Genomic DNA, 22,176 nt, shown 5'->3' with positions numbered 1-22,176 from the left:
TCCTCACTCTTACAGCATACAAGGCCTCAGGCAGAGACAAAAAACGCTCAAGGCTGTGTGGAGCCCAGGTAAAAAGGGTGCGGGTGGTTGTGAACTTGGGTGTAAGGGTGCCTTGTCCCCAAGGCCAGTGTTTACATTAGCAATTCACTTTTACCTTTATTTAGTATACTTAATCAGGCGCTTATTCTATTCCTTGGCATCATCCCTACTTCAGGACTTTGGAGGAAATCTGGGGTCAGGCGACTGCTCAAGTGCATTCGATAATAAAATGTTTTGTGCAGCCAGATGTGAATTCCATCTGCCTAGAAGCATATGCTGAACTGTGACCCCGGTTGGCCCAAGTGGAGCTGGGCTTTTTCTTCGCCTCGGGAATCTTGTGAGACTGGTAAGAGTGAGAAGTCCGCCAACTACGCGGGTTCTTCGGCGCAGCACGGTACCACCTTGGAAAGAGGGTCTTTGCTCAGATACAGCGGCCGGCCAGAGACGGCAAATAAAATGGAAGATCCTTCTCTGTGGGAAAGCAGGCCTTGGATTTGAAGTACGGACCTGACGGAGGGAGGTGGGCAAAGAAAGGGAAGGCGACAGAGCAGCTCCTAGAAGCCGGATTCTTTCAAACCCGGAGGACAGCAAACTCCGCCTCCCCACGTCGCCGCCCGCTCAATCGCCGAGCGCTCCGGGTGTGAGCTCGCCCTGCGGGGAGCGGCTTGGAGCCGAGGAGGCGGTGGCTGGGTGGTTGGGGCAGCCCCGCTCGGCGGATAGGCCCCGACAAACAACACCCATTCCCCTCCCCCTCGCTCAGTTCAACTCCCACTCGGCCCCGGCCACGCCCTGCCGCCACCGCCCCCTCGGGCAGCAGACCGCTCGGCAGCGGGGCCTCGGTTGGGGGCGGGAGGGAAGGCGGTGCCTTGGAGCGGCCGCCGCGGTCTCCGGAAACTACAAGGGCCAACAGACCCTGCGGCATCGCCCCGCCCCCTTCTCCCACCACTGAGCGCGCGTCACCAGGGGCTCAGCCAATGGAGACCGAGCCAGGGAAAAAGGGCGCCCGGGTCCGGATGAGCCTCAGGAAAGCCATGCTCCCTGCGCAGGGGCAGCGGCTAGTTCCCCGGGGTAGCGAGTCGTTGGTGCTCCGCGCGCTTCTTCTGCCGCTTCTCTCGCTTCCTTTGAGCTACAGCCCTACTTTTTTCTTTAGTGGCAATTGAGAGAGATGCTGGAGCGGGTTTTTTTGGGGGGTTGCGCTGGGAAATGAGTAGGGGGCGGGATATCCTGAGACAACAAGTTTGGCTGTATGGAGGGCCTACCGGCAGCGCGTCTGAGCTAGAACGCTAAGAGAAAGAGCTCCGGAGGAGCCACGGGAGGATAAGAAAAGCTGCTGAACGAATTACCCCGGGAAAGGGGGTGGAGAGGAGGCGGCCCCAGCGCCCCGGCCCCCGGCAGGTCGGCGGCCAATCCGCTGGGGGAAGGGGTGGAGAGTCGGCGGCTTCGGCGGAGAGAGGCCGAGGGGGGTGGGGAGTCGGCCGGGCTCGCACCGCCCTGGCTCCGCCCCTGGCCCGCGCCGCCACCCGCGCCCCGCGCCGCCGCTGTCAATCAAGGGCGAGTCAGCCGGGCTCGGGCGGAGAGAGGAGCTGCTACGCCACAGCCCAGCGGCGGCCATTCGCGGAAAAAGAGGCAGAGCCTGTGCCAGCTACAGCCTCCTCCGAGCCACCGCGGGCGGGCGGGACCGGCCTCTCCTCCCGCCTCGCCCCCACCCCCACCCACCTCTATCCCAGTGTCTCCGTCTGAGGGTTTGTCCTGTTAATGCGGGATGAGCGGTACGTATTCTCCACCCCCCTCGGTCTCCTTCACCGCCCCCCTCCCTCCCCAGACCCTGCACGGTTTCCCCCTCCCCCGGGGCCGCTGAGATGCTCTAAGGGGAGGAGGAGAGGGAGGGAGGGTACCAGGGGGAGGGAAAGAGGGTTGTGTTTTGTCTTAATGTCTGAGAGAGAACAACCTTCTGGGTGTTGCTCTGGAGCCGATGGGTCGGGTTTCAAACCACGTTTTGTGATACCCCCTCCTCCCTTCCCTCCTCTCCCCCACCCCCTGCCGGTGTGCGTGGATGGCGGGTTTAGGCAGATCACTGTTAGCGGGGAGGGGCAGCAAAGGAGAGGAGGGAGACGAATAATGATAATCCTAATAACCTGTTGTCGCGTGGTGTTTGTGCGGGGGGGGTTTGTTGCAGATCAGAAGAAGGAGGAGGAGGAGGAGGCGGCGGCGGCGGCGGCGGCGGCGGCGATGGCTGCAGAAGGAGGGAAAACCTCTGAGCCAGAGAATAACAATAAAAAACCCAAAACCTCAGGCTCCCAGGTAAAAGCAAACATAAAAAAAAAAAAATCACAAAACATAAGGGGAAAGAGGGACTTATGCCCTTTAAATGCCCATAACTAAAGAACAGAATAAAAATGTTTATCCACTTGAAACATCTTTCTGAGAGTGAGGAAGTTAAATTGTAAATTCATAAAGGTTTCACGTGTTTGAGGGATAACCTCATTTAATATTACATCAGGAACTCAGACTGTTAGAAAACGGCTGTTTATTTTCCCAAGGGCATGTTGAGTTTAGGAAAATAGCACTTTAAGAAAGTTTGTTAGAAATTTCCTTTTATTTAAACTTTATATTACAGGATCTGTTTCCATATTCCTTTATCTTACTGCTTTTGTTAATATTTCTTTTTGATTCCTGGCACTTCCTGAGTACTGAAATATAGATCTGTCATAAATAAATAAATAAATAAACAAACCCCTCCCACCTTACTGGCCTCCACTAAATCCACCACTTTTTTTTCCCCCTCTCCTTTACCTTCCCATTTTGGGTAGGACTCTCAGCCCTCTCCTCTGGCTTTACTGGCAGCTACTTGCAGCAAAATAGGGACTCCTGGTGAAAATCAAGCAACTGGACAACAACAGATTATTATAGATCCAAGCCAAGGATTGGTGCAACTTCAAAATCAGCCACAACAGCTAGAACTGGTAACAACACAACTTGCTGGAAACACTTGGCAACTTGTTGCCTCCACTCCTGCTTCAAAAGAAAATAACGTTTCTCAACCAGCTTCTAGTTCATCTAGTTCTTCCAGCAGTAATAACGGGAGTGCATCTCCTACAAAAACTAAATCAGGTAATTCTTCTACCCCTGGTCAGTTTCAAGTCATACAAGTACAAAATCCAAGTGGTAGTGTACAGTACCAAGTGATTCCACAACTTCAGACAGTGGAAGGCCAGCAAATTCAAATCAATCCAACTAGTAGTTCATCTCTACAAGATTTGCAGGGTCAAATTCAGCTCATTTCTGCAGGTAATAATCAAGCTATACTCACAGCTGCTAACAGGACAGCTTCTGGGAATATACTTGCTCAAAACCTGGCAAATCAGACAGTTCCAGTCCAAATTAGACCTGGTGTTTCAATACCACTGCAATTACAGACCCTTCCGGGTACTCAGGCTCAAGTTGTAACAACCCTACCAATTAACATTGGAGGAGTGACTTTAGCTTTGCCAGTGATAAACAATGTGGCTGCTGGAGGAGGGACTGGACAGGTTGGCCAGCCTCCTACTACTACTGACAGTGGGACTTCCAATGGGAGTCAGTTGGTTTCCACACCCACCACCACCACTGCTGCCAGTACCATGCCGGAATCCCCCTCCTCCTCCACTACCTGCACAACCACTGCTTCCACGTCTCTGACAAGCAGTGACACGTTAGTGAGCTCAGCAGATACGGGCCAGTATGCAAGCACATCAGCCAGTAGTTCTGAACGCACTATTGAAGAATCTCAAACACCTGCTGCTACTGAGTCTGAAGCCCAGAGTTCCAGTCAGCTTCAGTCTAATGGAATACAGAATGCACAGGAGCAATCGAATTCTCTTCAGCAGGTACAGATTGTAGGCCAGCCTATTTTACAGCAGATCCAGATCCAACAGCCTCAGCAACAGATCATTCAGGCTATTCCACCACAGTCCTTTCAGCTCCAGTCAGGGCAGACAATTCAGACCATCCAGCAGCAGCCTTTGCAGAATGTTCAACTTCAAGCAGTAAATCCGACTCAGGTGCTTATCAGGGCTCCAACTTTAACACCTTCAGGGCAAATCAGTTGGCAAACTGTACAGGTTCAGAATATTCAAAGCCTGTCAAATTTGCAAGTTCAGAATGCTGGGTTATCCCAACAATTAACCATCACCCCAGTGTCTTCAAGTGGTGGCACAACTCTTGCACAAATTGCTCCTGTGGCTGTTGCTGGTGCCCCAATAACTTTGAATACTGCCCAGCTTGCATCAGTGCCTAATCTTCAGACAGTGAGCGTTGCCAACCTGGGCGCTGCAGGTGTTCAAGTGCAAGGAGTTCCAGTTACAATCACTAGTGTTGCAGGTAAGTTACTACAGTCTTTTCCCTTTAAGAGCCTTTTACACAGTTTTTAATAACAATTGGTTATTGCTTTTAACTCTTAGATTTGATCTCTATCTCTCAAGTAAACAATCATAAGAAATCTAAAATACATAGGAATATTATACTACCATAATTCTATAACCATGAATGTGACCCATTCACATTTGTATATTTTACTATTAGGTTTTGTGTATTAAATTTGTTAGATGGACAGTTGCATAAAATCATTCTTCCATAGGGCAAAACTTCTGATTAGAGTCATAATTGTCTTCTGTAGTTTAGAAATCATATTTGAGTACACTTAAACACTTCTGAAAAGTAATCAAAACGATGTTTATATTTCTTTAAGAGAAAGTAGGTTTAAAGTTGAATCAGTGTACAGTTGTGAGTCTGAAGTTTTGTAATAAGGCTTTTTCTTAAATTGGAAGTTACTTTTTGTACTTAGGCATCTTGTTGGCTGTGCTTTTGCATTTTATTCTACAGTGTTGTTTTAAACTAAATATTGACACAGTTGAGAGATACAATATTAAGTTGCAAATTGTCCAACTTTTTTGGCTGCTTTTCTGCTACACCAGAATTAGGATTTTGAGTTAAAATTTAACTCATAAAATTTTATTGAAGTAGATCTTACGGTTGTTTTGTTCTACATATTTTTATTGTTAAGTTGGTGCAAAGCAATTAAAAATGAAGATAGTAAAATGTCATTAATTTGAATTAATTGTGGTAAGATTGTTTTAAAACCAATTACAAAGCAGTTATTGTTTATGCATATGAATACTTACGAAGTATTTGGAAAATTAGTGTTATTAAATATTTTAATCCTTCTCAACCAGTCTTATTTTACCTAATCCCTTTGTTTTCTAGTAATTACCTTTCACTGATTATGATTTGGTGAAAACCTCATTGTGATTTTACTGCCTTTGATACTTTCAGATTTCTTTAAATATCTCTATTTTGATCATCTGAAATGCATAATCATATCACTTTAAAATGACCTTTCTTGAAACAAGTTTCAGAAAAATTATGCTAGGAGTCTAGTTTTACAGTAAATACCTACATAGGTGTATATATAAAATTGGAAATTGCCAGGTACAGCTCTCTGATTCAGAAATACAGAGCTTATGTGTTTTATTTAGATACACATTACCTCTAACCCAGAACTATCCAGTGGAATTTTCTGTGATGATGTAAATGTTTTAAATCACTTCTATCCAATATGTTAAACCAGTAGCCAAATGTAATAATAGCTACACATGATAATAGTGCTATTAAGCACTTTAAAATGTGGCTAATGCAGATGAGGAACTCTTTTTAATTTTATTTAATTTTAATATAAATAGCCACATGTGGCTAGTGGCTGCTGTATTTGACAGCACAGTAACCTAGTCAAAGAGCATTTTGAGTATGGTACTTTTTCTCCTCTAAAACTATTACAGTACAATTATATAAGTGTTTAGTTAGATTACAATCCTTAGTTTTCTTTGTTCCTACTCTTTTTTTTTAAACATTGACAATATCTTACGTATTTCAGAAAAATGTCTGTTATCAGTGAGTTGAGTGACAGTTTGTATTGTCAAAGCAAAAATTATGTCATCTTGTCTATTAAGCATCAGTTTGTGAATTATGATTAACAGAATTGAGTGATTTATAATTTAGGTTAGAAATAGTCAATTCTTCTGTTTTCTAATTGATACAGTTATAACCCAGAGTTTTTCCCTTGTCCATTGCGAAGGTAAACCAATGTTAAAAAAGAGTATTATCTTCTGGCTGCCTAGCTCAGATTCACTTGAATGAGGCATAGATACAGGATCCAGTTTCTGGAACTACAGTTTTGGGAGGGTGTGGTCAAGGAATGTGCCTTTCAAACAAACATCCAGGTGATTCTAAATCTCACTGAAATTTGAGAACCAAGGGTCTAGTCATCTGCCAAGAACCACGAAGCAAATTATGGAGTAGATGGGTGTCAAGCTAATTCATATGTGCCTTAGAAAATGGATTTCTATGGCAAATACAATTTATAGTTTTTATTCTGTAAGCATATGTTGACTAGCTGTGTGCTTAGCACTTCCAATAAGGTGTTCAGTACTTCATTTTCAGGGATAATTTTTTTATTGAAAGAGTTTGCATAATTTGGGGAGGACACTAAATGAGGAAATTTTTGTTTTTCATTTTAAACTTTTTTCTATTGAGGTACCTATAATAAGATGCACAGATCTTGCTATTCAACTTCATGAATTTTGACTTGTATGCACTCATGTAACCATCACCCTGTATGAGGTAATTTGAATTTTTTACTTAGTCGGATTATTTTTCTTCTGAAACCAAAGATTTTAAATTTGGTTGATGTTGAAAAGATATGTTCTAATAGATATGCCCAGTTATTTTAAGAAGATAGCCATGTGTCAAAGACCAGAAATTTATCCTGATTTCAACAAATCAGTGTAGTTGGGCCTAGTTTATACATTTTTACCTTATTTCCCAGCAGAGTAAGTGCTTGACAAATGTTTGCTGAATTAAGCCATAGAAGGTGATGGACAAGATAGCAATGACCTAGAGTAGTTTAATGAAGCTAATGAAGTAGCTCTATTTTCATTAATTTCTTTTGGCTTTGAGTTTTTAAGACATTAAGAGTTTGATACTAGGTACTTCTATCTTTAGAAGAGGGAGAACAAGTAGTAATTCCTATATATACCTTTTATAAATGAGCCCTGGCAGTTCATATCTTTCACTCTGTGGCCCCATTTCCTTTTTAGTACTTTTTGATTATTTCATGCCCTCCCAGAGAATGGAATTAATTTTATTTCACTTATGGAAATAAGATTTTCTCTAAATATTCACAACAACTAGTACCAGGGCTTGAACAAGTATGAGTAACCAGCTTTGACAGAATGTATTGGTTAGCTGAAAAACAAAGAGCTAAGCATTCTCCACCGTACATCCTTATGTCCCATCCTTCAGGAGGTATGGGAAAGGTGTGGATGATATGCAAAGAAAAGAAGTCATACAGGATAAATCAAATGACACAAGTTCTTGAAGGTAGGGAGTTTTATAGTTCATTTTGTGAAAGTGGAAAATGTTTAAACTACCTGTTACCATAATGTATTCTGGTAGCCAAACAGCCCTAAATAAAATGAACTTCAGGAGATAAATCTCTTAAAAGAATTTAGAACATGTAGGGACCATTGATAACTAAATCTGAAGTTAACTTTCATTTGGCCAGCAGTTTGATTTATTTTTGGTCCTAATCACCTGGAGTAACAGATCATGCTTTTGCTTTGATGGATGTTTGTCAGTTTTAGTGAAAATTAACATTTTTATGATAATTTTCACACAAAGGAAGTTCAGACTTGAGGATGATGATGTTGGCCCTTCAAGAACTTGATTCTCTTACCTTCCTTTACATCTTTGGAGATTTAAAGTATGAAACCTCTGGTGTAACAAAACCAGAAATTGTTTGGGTTGGGGGGAAGGCAGTTCTTTTTAACTGGTGAAAATGGGGACCAAAAAAATTAGTTGACAGTTATATTTAACTTAACAACCTAACTTAATCCAGTAGAATCAACCTCGTATACCAGATATTTTTCCAGAGCTAGTAAAAGAAAACTGACTCAAAGTTTAATACTAATATGGTTTTCTTTTGCCATATATGGCCTATTAATTTGGATTTCTCTAGTAGGCACTTAAAACAGTGCATGTATATACACATAATACATGTCTATGTGTATGAACACACACATATACCTCCTTTGTTTGGTTATTTATTTTTTCAGTGAAGTCAGGTTTACTCCTGTGACTTTATTTCTCTAAAATCTTCTAATAGTGTTTATTATAGATTGGAATTCATTATGAGGAACTTAAATTTGTCTCCTGTATAAATGATTCAGCTTCTGAACTACCAAGTTGGTTTTACCCATTTGATGATGTATAGCATGATCTTTAAAATTTGTTGATGACATAATATTGTTGCCTCTTTTTATTTTTCATGGAAGATGAAAAAGTACTCAATATAGAGTCACATTAATTTTTTAAAAGGGCATCTTTGAAAGGGATTTCAGGATAGAGGAGCAAGGGAAAATAGAGTTTTAATCATCTACTTTCCAAATCTTAAGTCAGGTAATGTCTAACAAATAATACTTAAGGGATACTGGAGCAGGCATAAAAGCACATTGAAGAGAAGAAAAAGGAAGCTTGATCAAGAAGGAAGATAGAGAAAAGGTGCTATACATAGATCTGAAGAAATAACAAATTTATAAAGTGATAACATTTGAATTTGCAAGGTTCTTGAGATTATTGCTTACCAGTTGTAGCCTTTTGCTATTGCTGCTAAAGTCTAAAGGAATTAGTGTGTTAATTACTGTTATAAGTGAAAGTAGAAACATGGGTTTGAGGTTTCAGTGCTTCATTAAATACTTGATGATGACACAGTAAGGACTGAAAATAAAAGGGGGACCTGGCCTGATACCAGACCATGTGTATATGTGAGCTCTTCTGTACTCTTTTGATTTAGGTATGGGATAAGATTGGATTGGGTGACCATAATGCTTGTCATTTTGCTACCTAGTGAATAAGCAAATTGTGGCAAAAGAAACCTGTTGAACCAAAAATTGCTTATATAAGTTGTGAGATAATGACTTAACAAATGGTAGTTAACTAAGGAAGTTTAGAGATAACTGAGCTTTTCTCCCCTCCCTCATTCTTTAGTGGTATTTTAGAAATGAAGAACTGAAGCCCAGAAAGTTGTGTGACTTACTTGTAGTTGGTGGCAAAGTGAGGACTAGAATCTTGATTTCTGCTGTTTGTCTTTTCTCTGTATTTCTGGCTTTGTTATCCAAATCTTTTACTAGTAAATGAATAAATATAACTGAGGTTTATAGAGACCAGAGAGGGAGAGTATCCAGCTTGAGTTTCTCTTCTCCCAGATAGATTTGTGTCTACTGTCACTGGATTTTCAGGCTTACTAATGAAAAACACAACTCTCTGTGTCTCCTTCTGTGGGGAAGTTGGAGTTCCTATGGCCAGGATCCTCACTGAAATTAAACCACTTGATGATGTAACTGGCCTGTTGCTAGGCTACTGCTTCCACACCTTTAGGCAATAAGCTATGATTGCGCTATATAGCGATCTCAGCCCAGTGCTCTGGGTGGAGGCAGAGATGCTAGTGCTCAACTTACCGCCCGGGAGAACAAGCCAGGTGATAAACCTTTTCACCCCAAAGAGCATTTTGTTGTCAATTTCTTTGGCCACATTGAATCCATAGTGAACTTGCCCCTGGGCTGAAACCCATTGGCAAGACAATTGGCGAAAGTCAGCAGGGTTCATTGTTGACCAAGGAAAAAAGACAGGCTGCCCTTATGGGAGGGGTGCTTCAGTGGGCTGCCCTGTGAATGGGGAGACAGTAGATTGTCCCCCAGTGGATATATGGTCTGAGGTGGGCCCCACCCCAGGACTGGAGGCAAGTGGATGTGACACCTGAGGCTGTAGGGGTGGCCCTTGGTAGAGTAAGTAGGTCTTTTGAGAAACAGAGTGCTCGTGAGACAGCCAGGACTGTGGGTTGGCTGCTTCTCACAGTATTAAAAAGGTCTATAGAAGATACCCAAGAGGTGGCAGCATGAAAATGCCAGCTGCAAATTTCTGTGAATTCCCTGAAGAAGGAAATGGCATTGATGTGAGAGGAGGCAGCATGAGAACACTGGCAGCAAGGTGCTATTGGAGAGGTAGACAATTCCTTACAGAATGAGACAGCAGTGCTGCCAGGTGTTCTGAAGGAGGAAGAGGCCATCAAGGAAAAAGATGAAGCACTGGCAGAGGTGGCATGAGAACATCAGCTGCGAAGCATTGAGGTGAAGATAAGAGAGCTTCTGAAGACTGAGCTAGTATTGTTGCGAGGCACAGTAGAAAAGATAAAGGTTGTAGCAGAAGAGGCACTTGGGGGAGGGGAGAGAAAGGTGTCATCAGCCCCAGAAATGGAGGAGCTGGGGAAGGATGAAGGGGTGGTGCTGGAGGCACTGGCGCCTCCTGTATTGAAAGCATGCCCAGTGGTTTGTAAAGGAAATAAAGACCCAGCAGCTGAAAGTTCTCCAAGGAGAGGAGCAGCCCCCTTCCCAGGTCCTGGAGCACTCTATGCTCAGCCCCTATACTCAGGCTGAGCTGGTGGATTTGGGCTCCCAGTTTAGGCAGAAGCCCTTGGAGTCAATATCAGCTTGGTTCCTGCGTCTGTGGGACTTAGGGGTGGATGGAATTGTTCTGTCGGGATCAGAGATGGGAAAGCTATCTTCCCTGACAGTGCAGCCCGCCTTGAGGCAGCGATTACAAAATGCACATCAGACACCAGGGAGTCACTCCTCCTCGATTGGCTTATGGTTGCACTTTGTGCTGTGTGCCCCAATCCGGGTGATCTACCATCCTCTCCTGTTAAATGGCAGATGTTTGCTTAGCTCCAACAGGTAATAACAAGAGCTAGGCATAAGAAATGCCATCTATGGTCCAGATGAAGTGATTTTCACTACTGGGATGAGAAATATTGTACTTCAAACAGCCCCTACATCCCTCTTTGGGTCCCTAGTGGCCATTCTTTCCCCTCACTTAGGGCATCCCATTAGTGAGGTGACACATAGAGTAGCAGCCTTAGGAGAGGCTGAAGAAATGAGAACCCGGAAAGAAATAAGATCTGTTACAAGAAGAATTTACACGGCGCCATGAAGGTTACGATGACCCAGATATGGGATTATTTAATAGGGGCAGGAGCAGATGGAAGGAAATTAGATGGGAAGTGAAATAGGATCTTTCTAGAGCTATAGCAACAGCTGAAAGCAGAGCAGCAGTTCTAGTCATTAAGACCAAAGAGGCAGAGATCAGAGACAGAACCACGAGTCTGGCCTGTGTGTTTGCAAAACTTCCTGCTGGAGAGCGAGCCAGCATTACTTGAGCCCACACAGGAAGGTGATTGGGGAACACAGTTTGCCTCAGGAGAAGGTCAAGGTATCTGCCCTGAGGGACCAAGGGTGTACCAGAGGCCACATGTTGAAATAGCTATCCATTGGTCCCCAGTGAACATACAACGTGTCCTGGCTCTGGTGGACACAGGGGCTGAATGTTTACTGATTTATGGTAACCCTGAGCAGTTCCTGGGACTCCCAGTATCATAGATGGATATGGGGGTAAGGCTATCAGAGTGAAAAAAGCCCAAGCCCTTTGAGAATATCACGTCTACCCCCAAAAAAGCATACTGTGTATATATCTCCTATCCCTGAGTATATTTTGGGGATTGATACCCTGCAGGGTCTATGGTTGCAGACCACTGCAGGTGAGTTCAGACTGAGAGTATGTGTGGTGAAGGCAGTTCTGAGAGGACATGCTAGGCACCCACCCAAAGCTTTGCCTGTGCCTTGGCGGGTGACTAATACCAAACAATACAAACTGCCTGGAGGGCATAAAGAGATTGAAAAAACTCTCCAAGAGCTGGAAAAGGTGGGTATTATAAAGCCCACATAGTCCTTTCAACTTCCCAGTGTGGCCTGTAAAAAAGCCAGATGGCTCCTGGAGTATGACTGTGGATTACAGAGAATTGAATGAAGTCATAACCCCTATGCATGCTCCTGTCCCCACTGTTGCAGGCTTGATGGATAACCTCAGCCATGAACTAGGAACATACCATTCTGTGGTAGATCTTGCTAATGCCTGCTTTTCCATTGACATTGAGCAGGAAAGTCAGGAACAGTTAGTTTGCCTTCATGTGGGAAGGATGGCAATGGACTTACACCATCCTCCCACAGGGATACCTCCACAGCCCCACCATCTCTCATGGACTTATAGCCCAGGACTTAGCTACATGGGAGAAACCGCCAACGCTGTGGCTGTACCATTATATTGATGATGTCATGCTCACATCCGATTCTCTTTCAGATCTAGAAGGTGCAGCACCTAGACTGCTGCAACATTTATAGGAGAAAAGATGGGCTGTGAACAGTACCAAGGTTCAGGGACCTGGTTTGTCAGATTTTTTGGGGTTGTCTGGTTGGGTAAGACCAAAGTTATACCAGAAGCAGTTATAGATAAAGTCCAGGCCTTTCCTACCTCCACAACTGTAGCATTGCTACACGAGTTTCTGGGTCTTCTAGACTACTAGAGTGTTTATCCTGCACTTGGCAGAAATTCTGAAGCCCTTATATCAGTCGGTATAAAAGGGTGTCAGCTGGGACTGGGATAAGACATGTGCATCAGCCTTTACTACAGCAAAATGGGCAGTCATGGCCGTTCAGGCCTTGAGTGTGATAGACCCATCAAGGCCCTGTGAACTGGATGTTCATGTGACTGAAGATGGTTTAGGCTGGGGTCTCTGGCAGCGGCTTGAAACAACTTGTCAACCTGTTGGATTCTGGTCAGAACTCTGGAAAGGGGCAGAGGTACGATACACTTTGATAGAAAAAAACAACTGGCTGCCATGTATCATGCCTTGCTGGCTACAGAACCCATCACTGGAATGGCCCTGATAAAGGTAATAATCACCTATCCCATCTTGGGGTGGATATGAGACTGGACCCAAAAGCCAAGCAGTGGTGTGGCACAAACTCCCACACTAGCCAAGTGGGGTGCTTACCTACAGCAGTGTAGTATTCTCTCTAGTAGTCCCTTGAGTGAAGAACTCCCAACGCTTATTGAGGCTGGTGACATACACTAGTGAAAAGCAGGAAGAACTTGCTTTTGAGCCATTAGAGTCCCTATACCCGAAGATGCATGGTACAGAGATGGCTCCAGCCATGGGCAGTCTCCAAAATGGTGGGCCATAGCTTTCCATCCTAAGACTGTGACAATAAGGATGGAAGATGGTGAGGGGAAGAGCAGCCAATGGGCAGAGTTGAGCTTGTGATCAGCCAGGAGCCCTCCCCTGTAATTGTCTGCACTGACAGCTGGGCTGTCTAACGGGGTTTAACCCTGTGGCTACCAACCTGGTACCATGCCAACTGGCTGGTTGGTCACCGACCCCTTTGGGTACAAGAATTGTAGCAAGACTTATGGGCCTGTGGTCAGACTAAAATAATTACAGTATACCATGTGACAGGTCATTTGCCACTGGCATCCCCAGTAAATGATGAAGCAGATAAATTGGCCCAGATACTTTGGTTAGAAGGAAAGCCTGCCTCTGATGTAGCCCAATGGTTACATCAGTGTTTGTTGCATGCTGGGCAACAGACAATGTGGGCTGTAACCCGTTGGTGGGGCTTGTCTTTGACCTTTGAAGAAGTTAGTAGAGCCTGGCAGGAGTGTGTCGTGTGCTCAAAAGGGACTTGCACCGAGTTTCACAGCCACATGGGATAATAGCTAAGGGGCCTATACTGCTCCTCAGGTGGCAGATAGACTGTATTGGGCCTCTACCTGTGTCAGAAGGATATCGGTATGCCATGCCTTGTGTGGACACAGCTACTGAATTTCTGGCTGCTTTTCCTACCCGTTGTTCAGACCAGCAGATGACCAAAAGAGGCCTGGAGCGTCTCTTTTCTGCCTATGCCCGACCACAGGTAATTGAGAGTGATCAGGGCACCCATTTTACTGGACATACACTGCAAGAATGGATGCGACAGCTGGGAATCAATCAAATGGAAGTTTCATGTGCCATATAATCCTACTATAGCAGACATGATAGGCACAATGACTTATTAAAATCTGGACTAACGTCAGATACCAATAGTCTGCGGGTTGGTCAGTCTGCTTATGGACCATGCTACAGCATTTGAACTAGAGACTCCGAAAGGGAGCCCTGAGCCCTGTAGACATGTTAACACATATGGCTGCCTCCCCTATACAACTGCAAGTACAAACCAAGGAAGAATCACTGAAGCCGAGGTTTGGCCACCAGAATAACATCTTGCTGCCAGCACTAACTGCACTGAACCCCCTGGAGACTCCATTGAGTGGACGTAGCCTTGGACCTTTCGACACATGGACCCACGATGGCTGGCTCTCCTGGCACCTTGGGGACAAGGCCTGGAAGCTGGCCTCCTGTGTATTCCTGGAATAATAACAACAGAGTGGGTGCCAAAGGTCACAGTAGTATATCCTAAATGGCCAGAAGGTAGGAGCATCTTACAAGGGAGTTTCGTTTTATCATTATGGCGAGTGCATGCACCTCCAGTAGCACTATATATAGACCCTTCAGTAACCCCCACGGGGAAAGGATTAAAAGTATGGTATACTAGACCTGGAAGGGACCCCCTTCCTGCTACAGTCCTATCACAGGACCACTGTCTTGCATGCATCCTACCTGATGGACAAAATTTGCCTATGTTGGTGTCATTAAAATATGTGTCTTATCGCCCCTAAAGTCTTTGTGGATTGGGAACTTCCTTTGGCTTGAGGATTATTATAATTTTTTGTTATTAGGAACCTCCTCTGGCTTGAGGATTATTATAATTTTTGTTACCTGTATAAAAATCTTGCTGTATCTTAATTTTTAGTATCTTTAAGTTGTTGTTATCCTCTGTTGCTATTGTGGAATCTGGTTAGAGTTCTCCAGCTTTCTCACACAGGGACCACTGGGGAAGATTGAAAGCATGTAGATTGTAAGGCGAGAATCCTGGAGGGGTGGAGTTTGGGGAAGTTGGGGTTCCTATGGCCAGGATCCTCACTGAACTTAAACCACCTGATGATGTAACTGGCCTGTTGCTAGGCTACCGCTTCCACACCTTTAGGTAATAAGCTATTATTGCGCTATATAGAAAGTTTGGCCCAGTGCTATGGGAGGAGGCAGAGAAGCTAGTGCTCGATCTACTGCTGGGAGAACAAGCTGGGTAATAAACCCTTTCACCCCAAAGAATGTTTTGTTGTCCATTTCTTTGGTCACATTGAATCCATAGTGAACTTGCCTGGGGCTGAAACCCATTGGCAAGGCACCTTGGTATTGGATTTAATGGTGGAACCTCAGTGGTATTATTTTTTCCTTTCTTGAATGAACAAATTCTGAGTTAAAGAGATTAGTAAATTCTGTATGTAGTTAAGCAGATCCTCAGGCTGTTGAGATATTGTATCTTTTTCTAAACAATACTTATAAAAGGATTTTTTTTTAATGAGACTTGTGGAGGAAGAATACAAACATTTATTGTGTTATACAAACATGTATGTGTGTGTTAGATTCTGGGCTAGGTGTTTATATTATCTCCTTAAAATCCACAGCATCTTTGCACAATTCGTATTATTGTGCCCATTTTACAGATAACCTCATTGAGCTTTATTAATTTTGAGTTTAAGAAAATCTGCCCTCCCGTAAGTCGTAGGGCCATGATTTAAAGTCATCTTTGATTCTAACGCTTTTGTTCATGACACATAAGGTAAAAAGGTAAGTCCACAGATAGAGGCTATTTTTTACCCTTTTCTGTCTGATACATACTTAAATCCCTTAAAGGATAAGCTTTTTTGAAAATTGAAATACTGACTATGCAGTTAAGGTTTATTTTAGCCCTAATATTTATGGCACTGACAGACAATTATGACTCAAAGTAGTAAAGAAGTGGTGGATAGAAAAAGTGTGGTTGCATAGGACCTCTAAGTTAAGTTCACATTTACAAATACTGTATATGGAAGGTAGAAAGAGGGATATAGGGTAAAGAATTAAAAGCAGTGTGACATTTTAAGAATAATGTCAGGAAAGCAGAAACTCTAGTCAGGCTTTTAAAATTACTTTAAATAATTTGTAAGGCTTTAAATCAAATCAAGAGACACTTACTGCTTGAGAGAACGGGCAGACTTCACTCAGCTAGAGTTAACCAGCAAGGCAAACGTAGTTCCAGCTGAAATGACTAGATATTTGTTCAAGGCAAGTGAGGAGATAAGGTACAATTAGTTGTTTTTTGGAAGTCAGGATAATCCAGATGAATCCGATCCTAGGATCAGGAGGAACTTTCAGATTTAGTTTCTGAAACTAAGTATCTGAAACCCATATCATGAAAAAATAGCATGAATAAGCACCTCACTTTTCAAAACATTCTACAGTGCAGACAAATGAGCTTGATAACCATCTTTAACAATATCCTTGAATGAATAACCAAGTAAGCATCTGTGCATTTAAAAAATTTCAGGTATTATTGGGAGCCATTATGGGTTAACTAAGAAACCAGGTTCAGATGTTCTTTCTTTAGGGTTTCCAGATGAGTATGCAAAGGAAATAACAATGTATCTTGATTTCAACAGTGATAGTCACAATTTCTTTAAAGGCATATATCTGGTTGCCCAATTACATGAAAAATGTTGATTGTTTACTTCAATAGAGGTCTTCTGGTATGGGGGCATAAAGGTTATTCCTTGATACAGTCCTGTAGAACATTTTTTTCAAATACCATATTGAAGGATATTTATTGAATTCAAAGATTAGACAAAACTGGGAGAGGTTGCTAATAATTATGATAGGATATTCCAAGTAATCTTATTAAGCTGGAATACTTTGGTGGAATTAGCAAGGTAAATAGAACAGATAAGATCCTCTTTAAAGAGGGTATTTAAAGAGGGTATAGGGATTGTATGCCCAGATGCAAGACCTGGCGTGGCAGTAGAACATGTGAAGATAATTTAGGATTTATGACTTACTATGGACTAAGTAGAGTAAAGCTCCTGTATTTTGTTCTTGTCAGACCGATTCTGCAATATTGTTCATGGTACTCAATGTGGCACATTTTAATCGGGAGATTGACAAACTGGCAAGCATATCAAGAAGGATTCTTAGGATGAAGAGTGGAAAACATTTCATAATAACAGTAATTGAAGAGTGGGGGTTTTTATTATTAAAACTAGAGAAAGTGTGACAGCTGTCTTTGGGTATATGACAGCTGGTTTTTGTTTTTGTGTTTTGAAGTTGAAATAGTTCTGGTTTTGGGCCCTGGGAAAACTAGTAGAATATTTCCATGTACACATAGATGGACTAGTGCTGTATAGTAATGGAATGGTTTGTTTTATGAAGTAGTGATCTTCCTATTAGACTGGATGTCCGTCAATCAGAGACACTGTAGAATGTGGAACAATTTCTTGTATAGAGGTTGATTGGATAAATCAAGTTTTGGATTTGGATTGGATAAATCAGTTGAATAAATACAAGTCATCTTCTAATTCTGAAATTTAAGATTCTATGAATGTTTGAGTACATGGTCCTTTTCTGGGTACTTTATCCAGCATATGGTCAGAGTTCTCTGTAAGTCCTAAACTTACATGATTCACTAAGTATTTAGGGATATTTGGGGGCAGGGCAGTTTGAGGATCACATTTACCACTTTTCTTATTACAAAGGCAGTATAATTAAGGTGAATTCTATTAAGCAGTAAATGCAGTGCTTTAATTCATAAATTAATAGACTTCATTATTTGTTAGACCTACTGTGCTCTTAGGTGCAGTTTTTGCTATGTCATTTGTGCTTTTATTGGTGACTACCAATGCGTTTGTATTTTAAACATACAGTTCAGTGCCCAACATTGAATTTGTGTTAGGATTTTTTATCTCAGTAGCTCTTTAATCATAGTCATGTTTCTGATGCTGTTACTTTAGTATGAACAATGTGATTACTTTTTTCCTGACTGGAATTAGAGAGCAGTTGGAAACTGTAGGATCCTTGTGGTGTTCAAATTCTGGGAAGCACTCACATCTTCAAATTTGAAAATTTATGCTGTGGAGTAAATAAATCCAGTATGTGTTTGGCTCAGAATATCTAGAATATAGGTGTCTTTTAAAAAAATATATGAGACCGAAGAAACTTTGAATAGAAAAAGTGATAATTCAAATAACATGAAGGATCTCTTTTCCTTACATATGGTACTGAAGTTGGGAGTAGGAAGTATGTGTGCTTGACCAGAGGTGTAGTTCAAGTGGTAGGTTTATTATTACTGCAGACATATGTACTGAGAAGCCTCCTAGAGCACAGGTATTTTGTATTCTTTTAGGTAATGGCCAGTCAGGTGTGGCCACAAGAGGAGACACAGGAGAGGCACAGGAAAAAAAGTTTATTGTACTCACTCATGCTAGAGAGACAGTCACTGTACATCGAGAGGGTGATACATGGGAGGGAGCACCAGGAGAGCTAGCTCAACCAAGTAAGTAGGGAACAGTGAGAGATCAAGAACCTGTGGGCAGGTGCCTCTGTTGGGGGCTCAGGGTCGAGTACACAGAAGGGCATGAAGAGATTTCATTTAACTGTTACTAGGTCCCAGGGAAAGGTAGGAAGGGAGACTCATGGAAGGAGCCTCCCTTATCACACTGTGCCTCTGATTACCTGGGTGGGGTACTAAGACCCTGCTTGTGGGGACCTTAAGGCAGCAGGGAAAAAAAATAATGTTTTAAAATTTATTATATAACAGAACTAAGAATTAGAACTCCAACATTATAATTGGAGGTTCATTCCTTTTTTCATTTGTAGAGTAGTGGTATTAATTCCTTGTCTCTATACCTCACAGAGTTGCAAAAAATCAGATGAGATAATATGTATAAAAAGGCCTTGAGTATTATGAAAAAAACTACACATGGAAGTAAAAAAAACTATACATAGGTGAAGAGAGGTAGAATCTTACATAGTGAGACACACCCACTGTAGAAGAATGTAAAGTAGTAAAGTAGGGGAATGAGTAGTTTTAGATACAGATATTAGCTTAAGCTATCAGAAGTAAATGAGAGAGTTGTATAAAAGGAATATCAGAAAGCGTTGAAGTGCAACCAAGGATATGGAGAGAGGTGTATCTATAGGTGGAAAAGAAGCAGGGTGTTTCAGTATAGTAAACTAAATGTCTGCTATGTGCTCTGTCTCTATTTGGCTCTGAATGTACTCATCTGTCTTTAAAGAATGCTGATGTTGGGGAGGTAAGTCTTACATACTTGGCACAATTACATGACAGCTTTCATTGCTTATGAAGGTTTACACTCAAGTAGTAGTTGTGAGGTATGGAAAATGAGTATGAGAACTCCAGAGACAAGTGGATTGGAGTAAATAAGGAATGCTTTCTGTGGTGAAGATAGGACTTGCAACAGGCCAAATACTGGTTTGGAAAGTGGACATTTGAAATTTAGAGGGTAGAGAGGTGAAGAGTGAGGATGTCTTGAGCCAAACAGCAGCTGAACTTGGAATGAAAAGCATAAAGCCCTCATGTGGAAGGTAGGCTAACACAGGGAAGTGCTAGTCTCATAGTGGTCTCACAGAGCTCAGGGTACACCAAGGGGAACAGCCTGCCACCTCTGTTTCAGCCAGAGAAGTTGTGTGTTTATGTTAGACTGTTGCCTAACATTTTGTTTGAGGAAGAGATTCTGTCAAAATAATAATAAAAATGTTTGAAAAACATGAATCTAGTGGATGGAAGGGATAGAATGGAAAGGTCTATGATATTATTTTAAAGTGTTTCTCTATAGATGAAAGTGTGGAAAAGTTAGAAATAAGGAGCCCAGTAAAAAGGATATTGTTGGAGTAATTCAATCATGAATTTACAATGGTCTCAGGAAAGGCTATGGCAGTGAAGTTGCTTAATACAATAAAACAGATTGTCAAATTTCTCCTTAGTATATAGAATGGTGACAGGAAACATGTGGTAAGGGATTAGATAAAAACATCAGGTTTGCTGGCTCTTTTCCTCTGCTCTGTATCAAGTATGATAATGGATATTGAGAAACCAAAGAAGAAGTGAGACATGTTTGCTATCTTCACAGAATATATAATTTTGTGGAGACATTGTATTTCTTTGCTTCTAAGAAATACTTAAAAAAATTTTTTTTTAACATCCTTGAAATTAAAATGCACCTTATAATCAAAGGTGTGTCATAGTTCAATTAGTGGAATGTTTTCTTATGATCATTTGCATCTTAGATTGATAATGAATATGATGAATACATAGTTAAATTGCAGCATGGCATTGGGCTTGTAAATGCTGTTAGTAATGTATTATAGAAGCCCAGAGGAAAGAAAAACTAGTTCTGTTTGCAGGGTTCTGGGAATGCTTTCATGGAGAGGATGATAGCTGAGCTGGGCCTCAAAAGGTGACTAAAAGTTTGCCAGCTCAGGATGAGGAGGGCCATTTCAGGTTATGTTAGATTTTACATGCAGTTTAGAAACTCAGTTATGTGGTCTTCTGTAATCATTGCAAAATTCAGGTTTGGGTCAAGGAATATTAGTGCACGTTAAAGTTGAATTGTAAACCTATAGGCAGGGGCTATGTCATGCAGTATTTTTCTGTCTCACACATTGGTGAACATTGCTTTACTACCTGAGATCCTGAACTAGGATAAAGGACACAGGTGGACAACCTTGATTTCATAGGAGAATGAAATGAACAGCTCCTTGAAGTAGGTTCAGGATGTATACTTAAAAAGGAATGAAAGTTTATTCTCATAAAAGGAAAGGTGATTAGTAAAATGAAATAAAAATAACATCTAATTGTTTCACATGTTTTGGTAGACAGTTATAGGTAATAATCTTAGTAATAAGGGGAGTTTTGAGGAGAAATTGAAGGTATTTAAAGTTTCCAGGTTGTTTCTATCCCTCTGAAGTTACTAAGTAGGTGTCTCATGATGTGGCAGTCAGGGAGGGTTTAGTACAGTTCTGTAAATAATGAGTCAAGTCACCGCAGCTTTTTGTTCACAGAAGTAGAGCTGGTTTTGCACAGGAGTGTAGGAACCAAAGAGTGATCTGTGGTATGTGGGTATCTGTGCCTGGTTCAGGGTTAGGGGAGTGGGTGGGAAATCCTTATCTGGTTGTAGTTGAGGGTCTCTAGGCCAGGGAGAGGAGGGAGGAGAGGGAAGATGAAAAGACTAGATGCCCTGATGATGCATACTAACTGAATTTATATAGAAGAAAAAATCATATTTAAAGTAATTTGTAAATCCTACATGTTTTCCCATATATTTAAATTTACATATATACCATTTGAAACTTTAACATTTGCAGATACTTGTCATAAATACTACAAATTATGGTAATATGTTGAAGCAGTAATTTGATTGTGATTTTATTAATATAGTTTAAAACACATTGTATTTCAATTTCCAGAATTTCTTTCACCTTCTTTCCTCATAGGTGCTATGTCAGTACTATATTGATTTTACTGATAGGGCCGGTGAATGGTTTTAGTAACCTCTTGATAGACTTCCATCCATTTCCTGGACTCCCTGTTGGCATACGGCATCCATAAATTCAGTCAGCAAATAGGTACTCAGCATCTGTATTGTGAGGCTTGATGTGTTCCTTATAAGATTGAGTAATATGGGACTAAAGTCCCACTTCCATAATGTTCTAGTGGGGAAAGAAATCTTTCATTTTTCTGTCATGAATGAAACAAGTTAAAGGCTTCTTTAACCCTTATGTTTGTTTTATATTTTGGCCTATATTAACTGCATGTTTATAGTACACTAGATACTGTGTACACCACTGGATATATTCACTCATTCACTCTCCAGAACACCCTGTAAAACTAAATATTTTCAGGTGCAAAAACTGAAGCCTATAGTGGTAGTGGTAAATCACTTGCTCAAGGCCACATAATTGAAATACATTCTCGCTCTGTAACCCCACACCATTACACTTTACCCTCACTGTGTACTCTCTGTGTACTACAGTGTGTGTTTCCTGTGATCATTTATGGAATTGCTTTACTATTTGTCTCATGTGTCAGACACTATGCTTAAGCATTTTATATATATATTAACTCAATACATTTTTGTAATCCTAATGATAGTGACCTTTTAATTTATAGAATGGGAAACCAAGGCTGTCATCTTGTGCAAGGTTATACAACCAGTATGTTAGGCGGCTAG

General features: G+C 41.8%; 1 protein-coding gene across 11 annotated transcripts in view; it reads left to right on the top strand.

The window, feature by feature from the left end:
- Positions 1 to 1,053: 1,053 nt before the first annotated feature.
- The window catches only part of SP4 (Sp4 transcription factor), a 118,356-nt gene continuing 97,233 nt past the window's right edge, over positions 1,054 to 22,176 (top strand). For 3 of the 11 annotated variants that reach the window (XR_012132256.1, XM_073238716.1, XM_073238717.1), the window contains exons 1-3: positions 1,055 to 1,808; positions 2,216 to 2,340; positions 2,850 to 4,398. Coding sequence is in view for 9 of the 11 variants with exons in the window: in XM_073238716.1 (XP_073094817.1) it covers positions 1,802 to 1,808; positions 2,216 to 2,340; positions 2,850 to 4,398 (1,681 nt within the window). In the remaining 2 variants the exon portion in view is untranslated. Of the gene's footprint in view, positions 1,809 to 2,215; positions 2,341 to 2,849; positions 4,399 to 22,176 lie in introns of all 11 variants that reach the window. The other 8 variants (XM_037021994.2, XM_037021980.2, XM_037021987.2 and 5 more) reach the window with 5 other exon arrangements.

The sequence above is a fragment of the Manis javanica genome, chromosome 6 (genome assembly GCF_040802235.1).
Source record: "Manis javanica isolate MJ-LG chromosome 6, MJ_LKY, whole genome shotgun sequence".
Lineage (NCBI taxonomy): Eukaryota > Metazoa > Chordata > Mammalia > Pholidota > Manidae > Manis > Manis javanica.
Note: the sequence above shows the minus strand (reverse complement) of the source record. Positions and strands in the feature narration are given on the sequence as shown.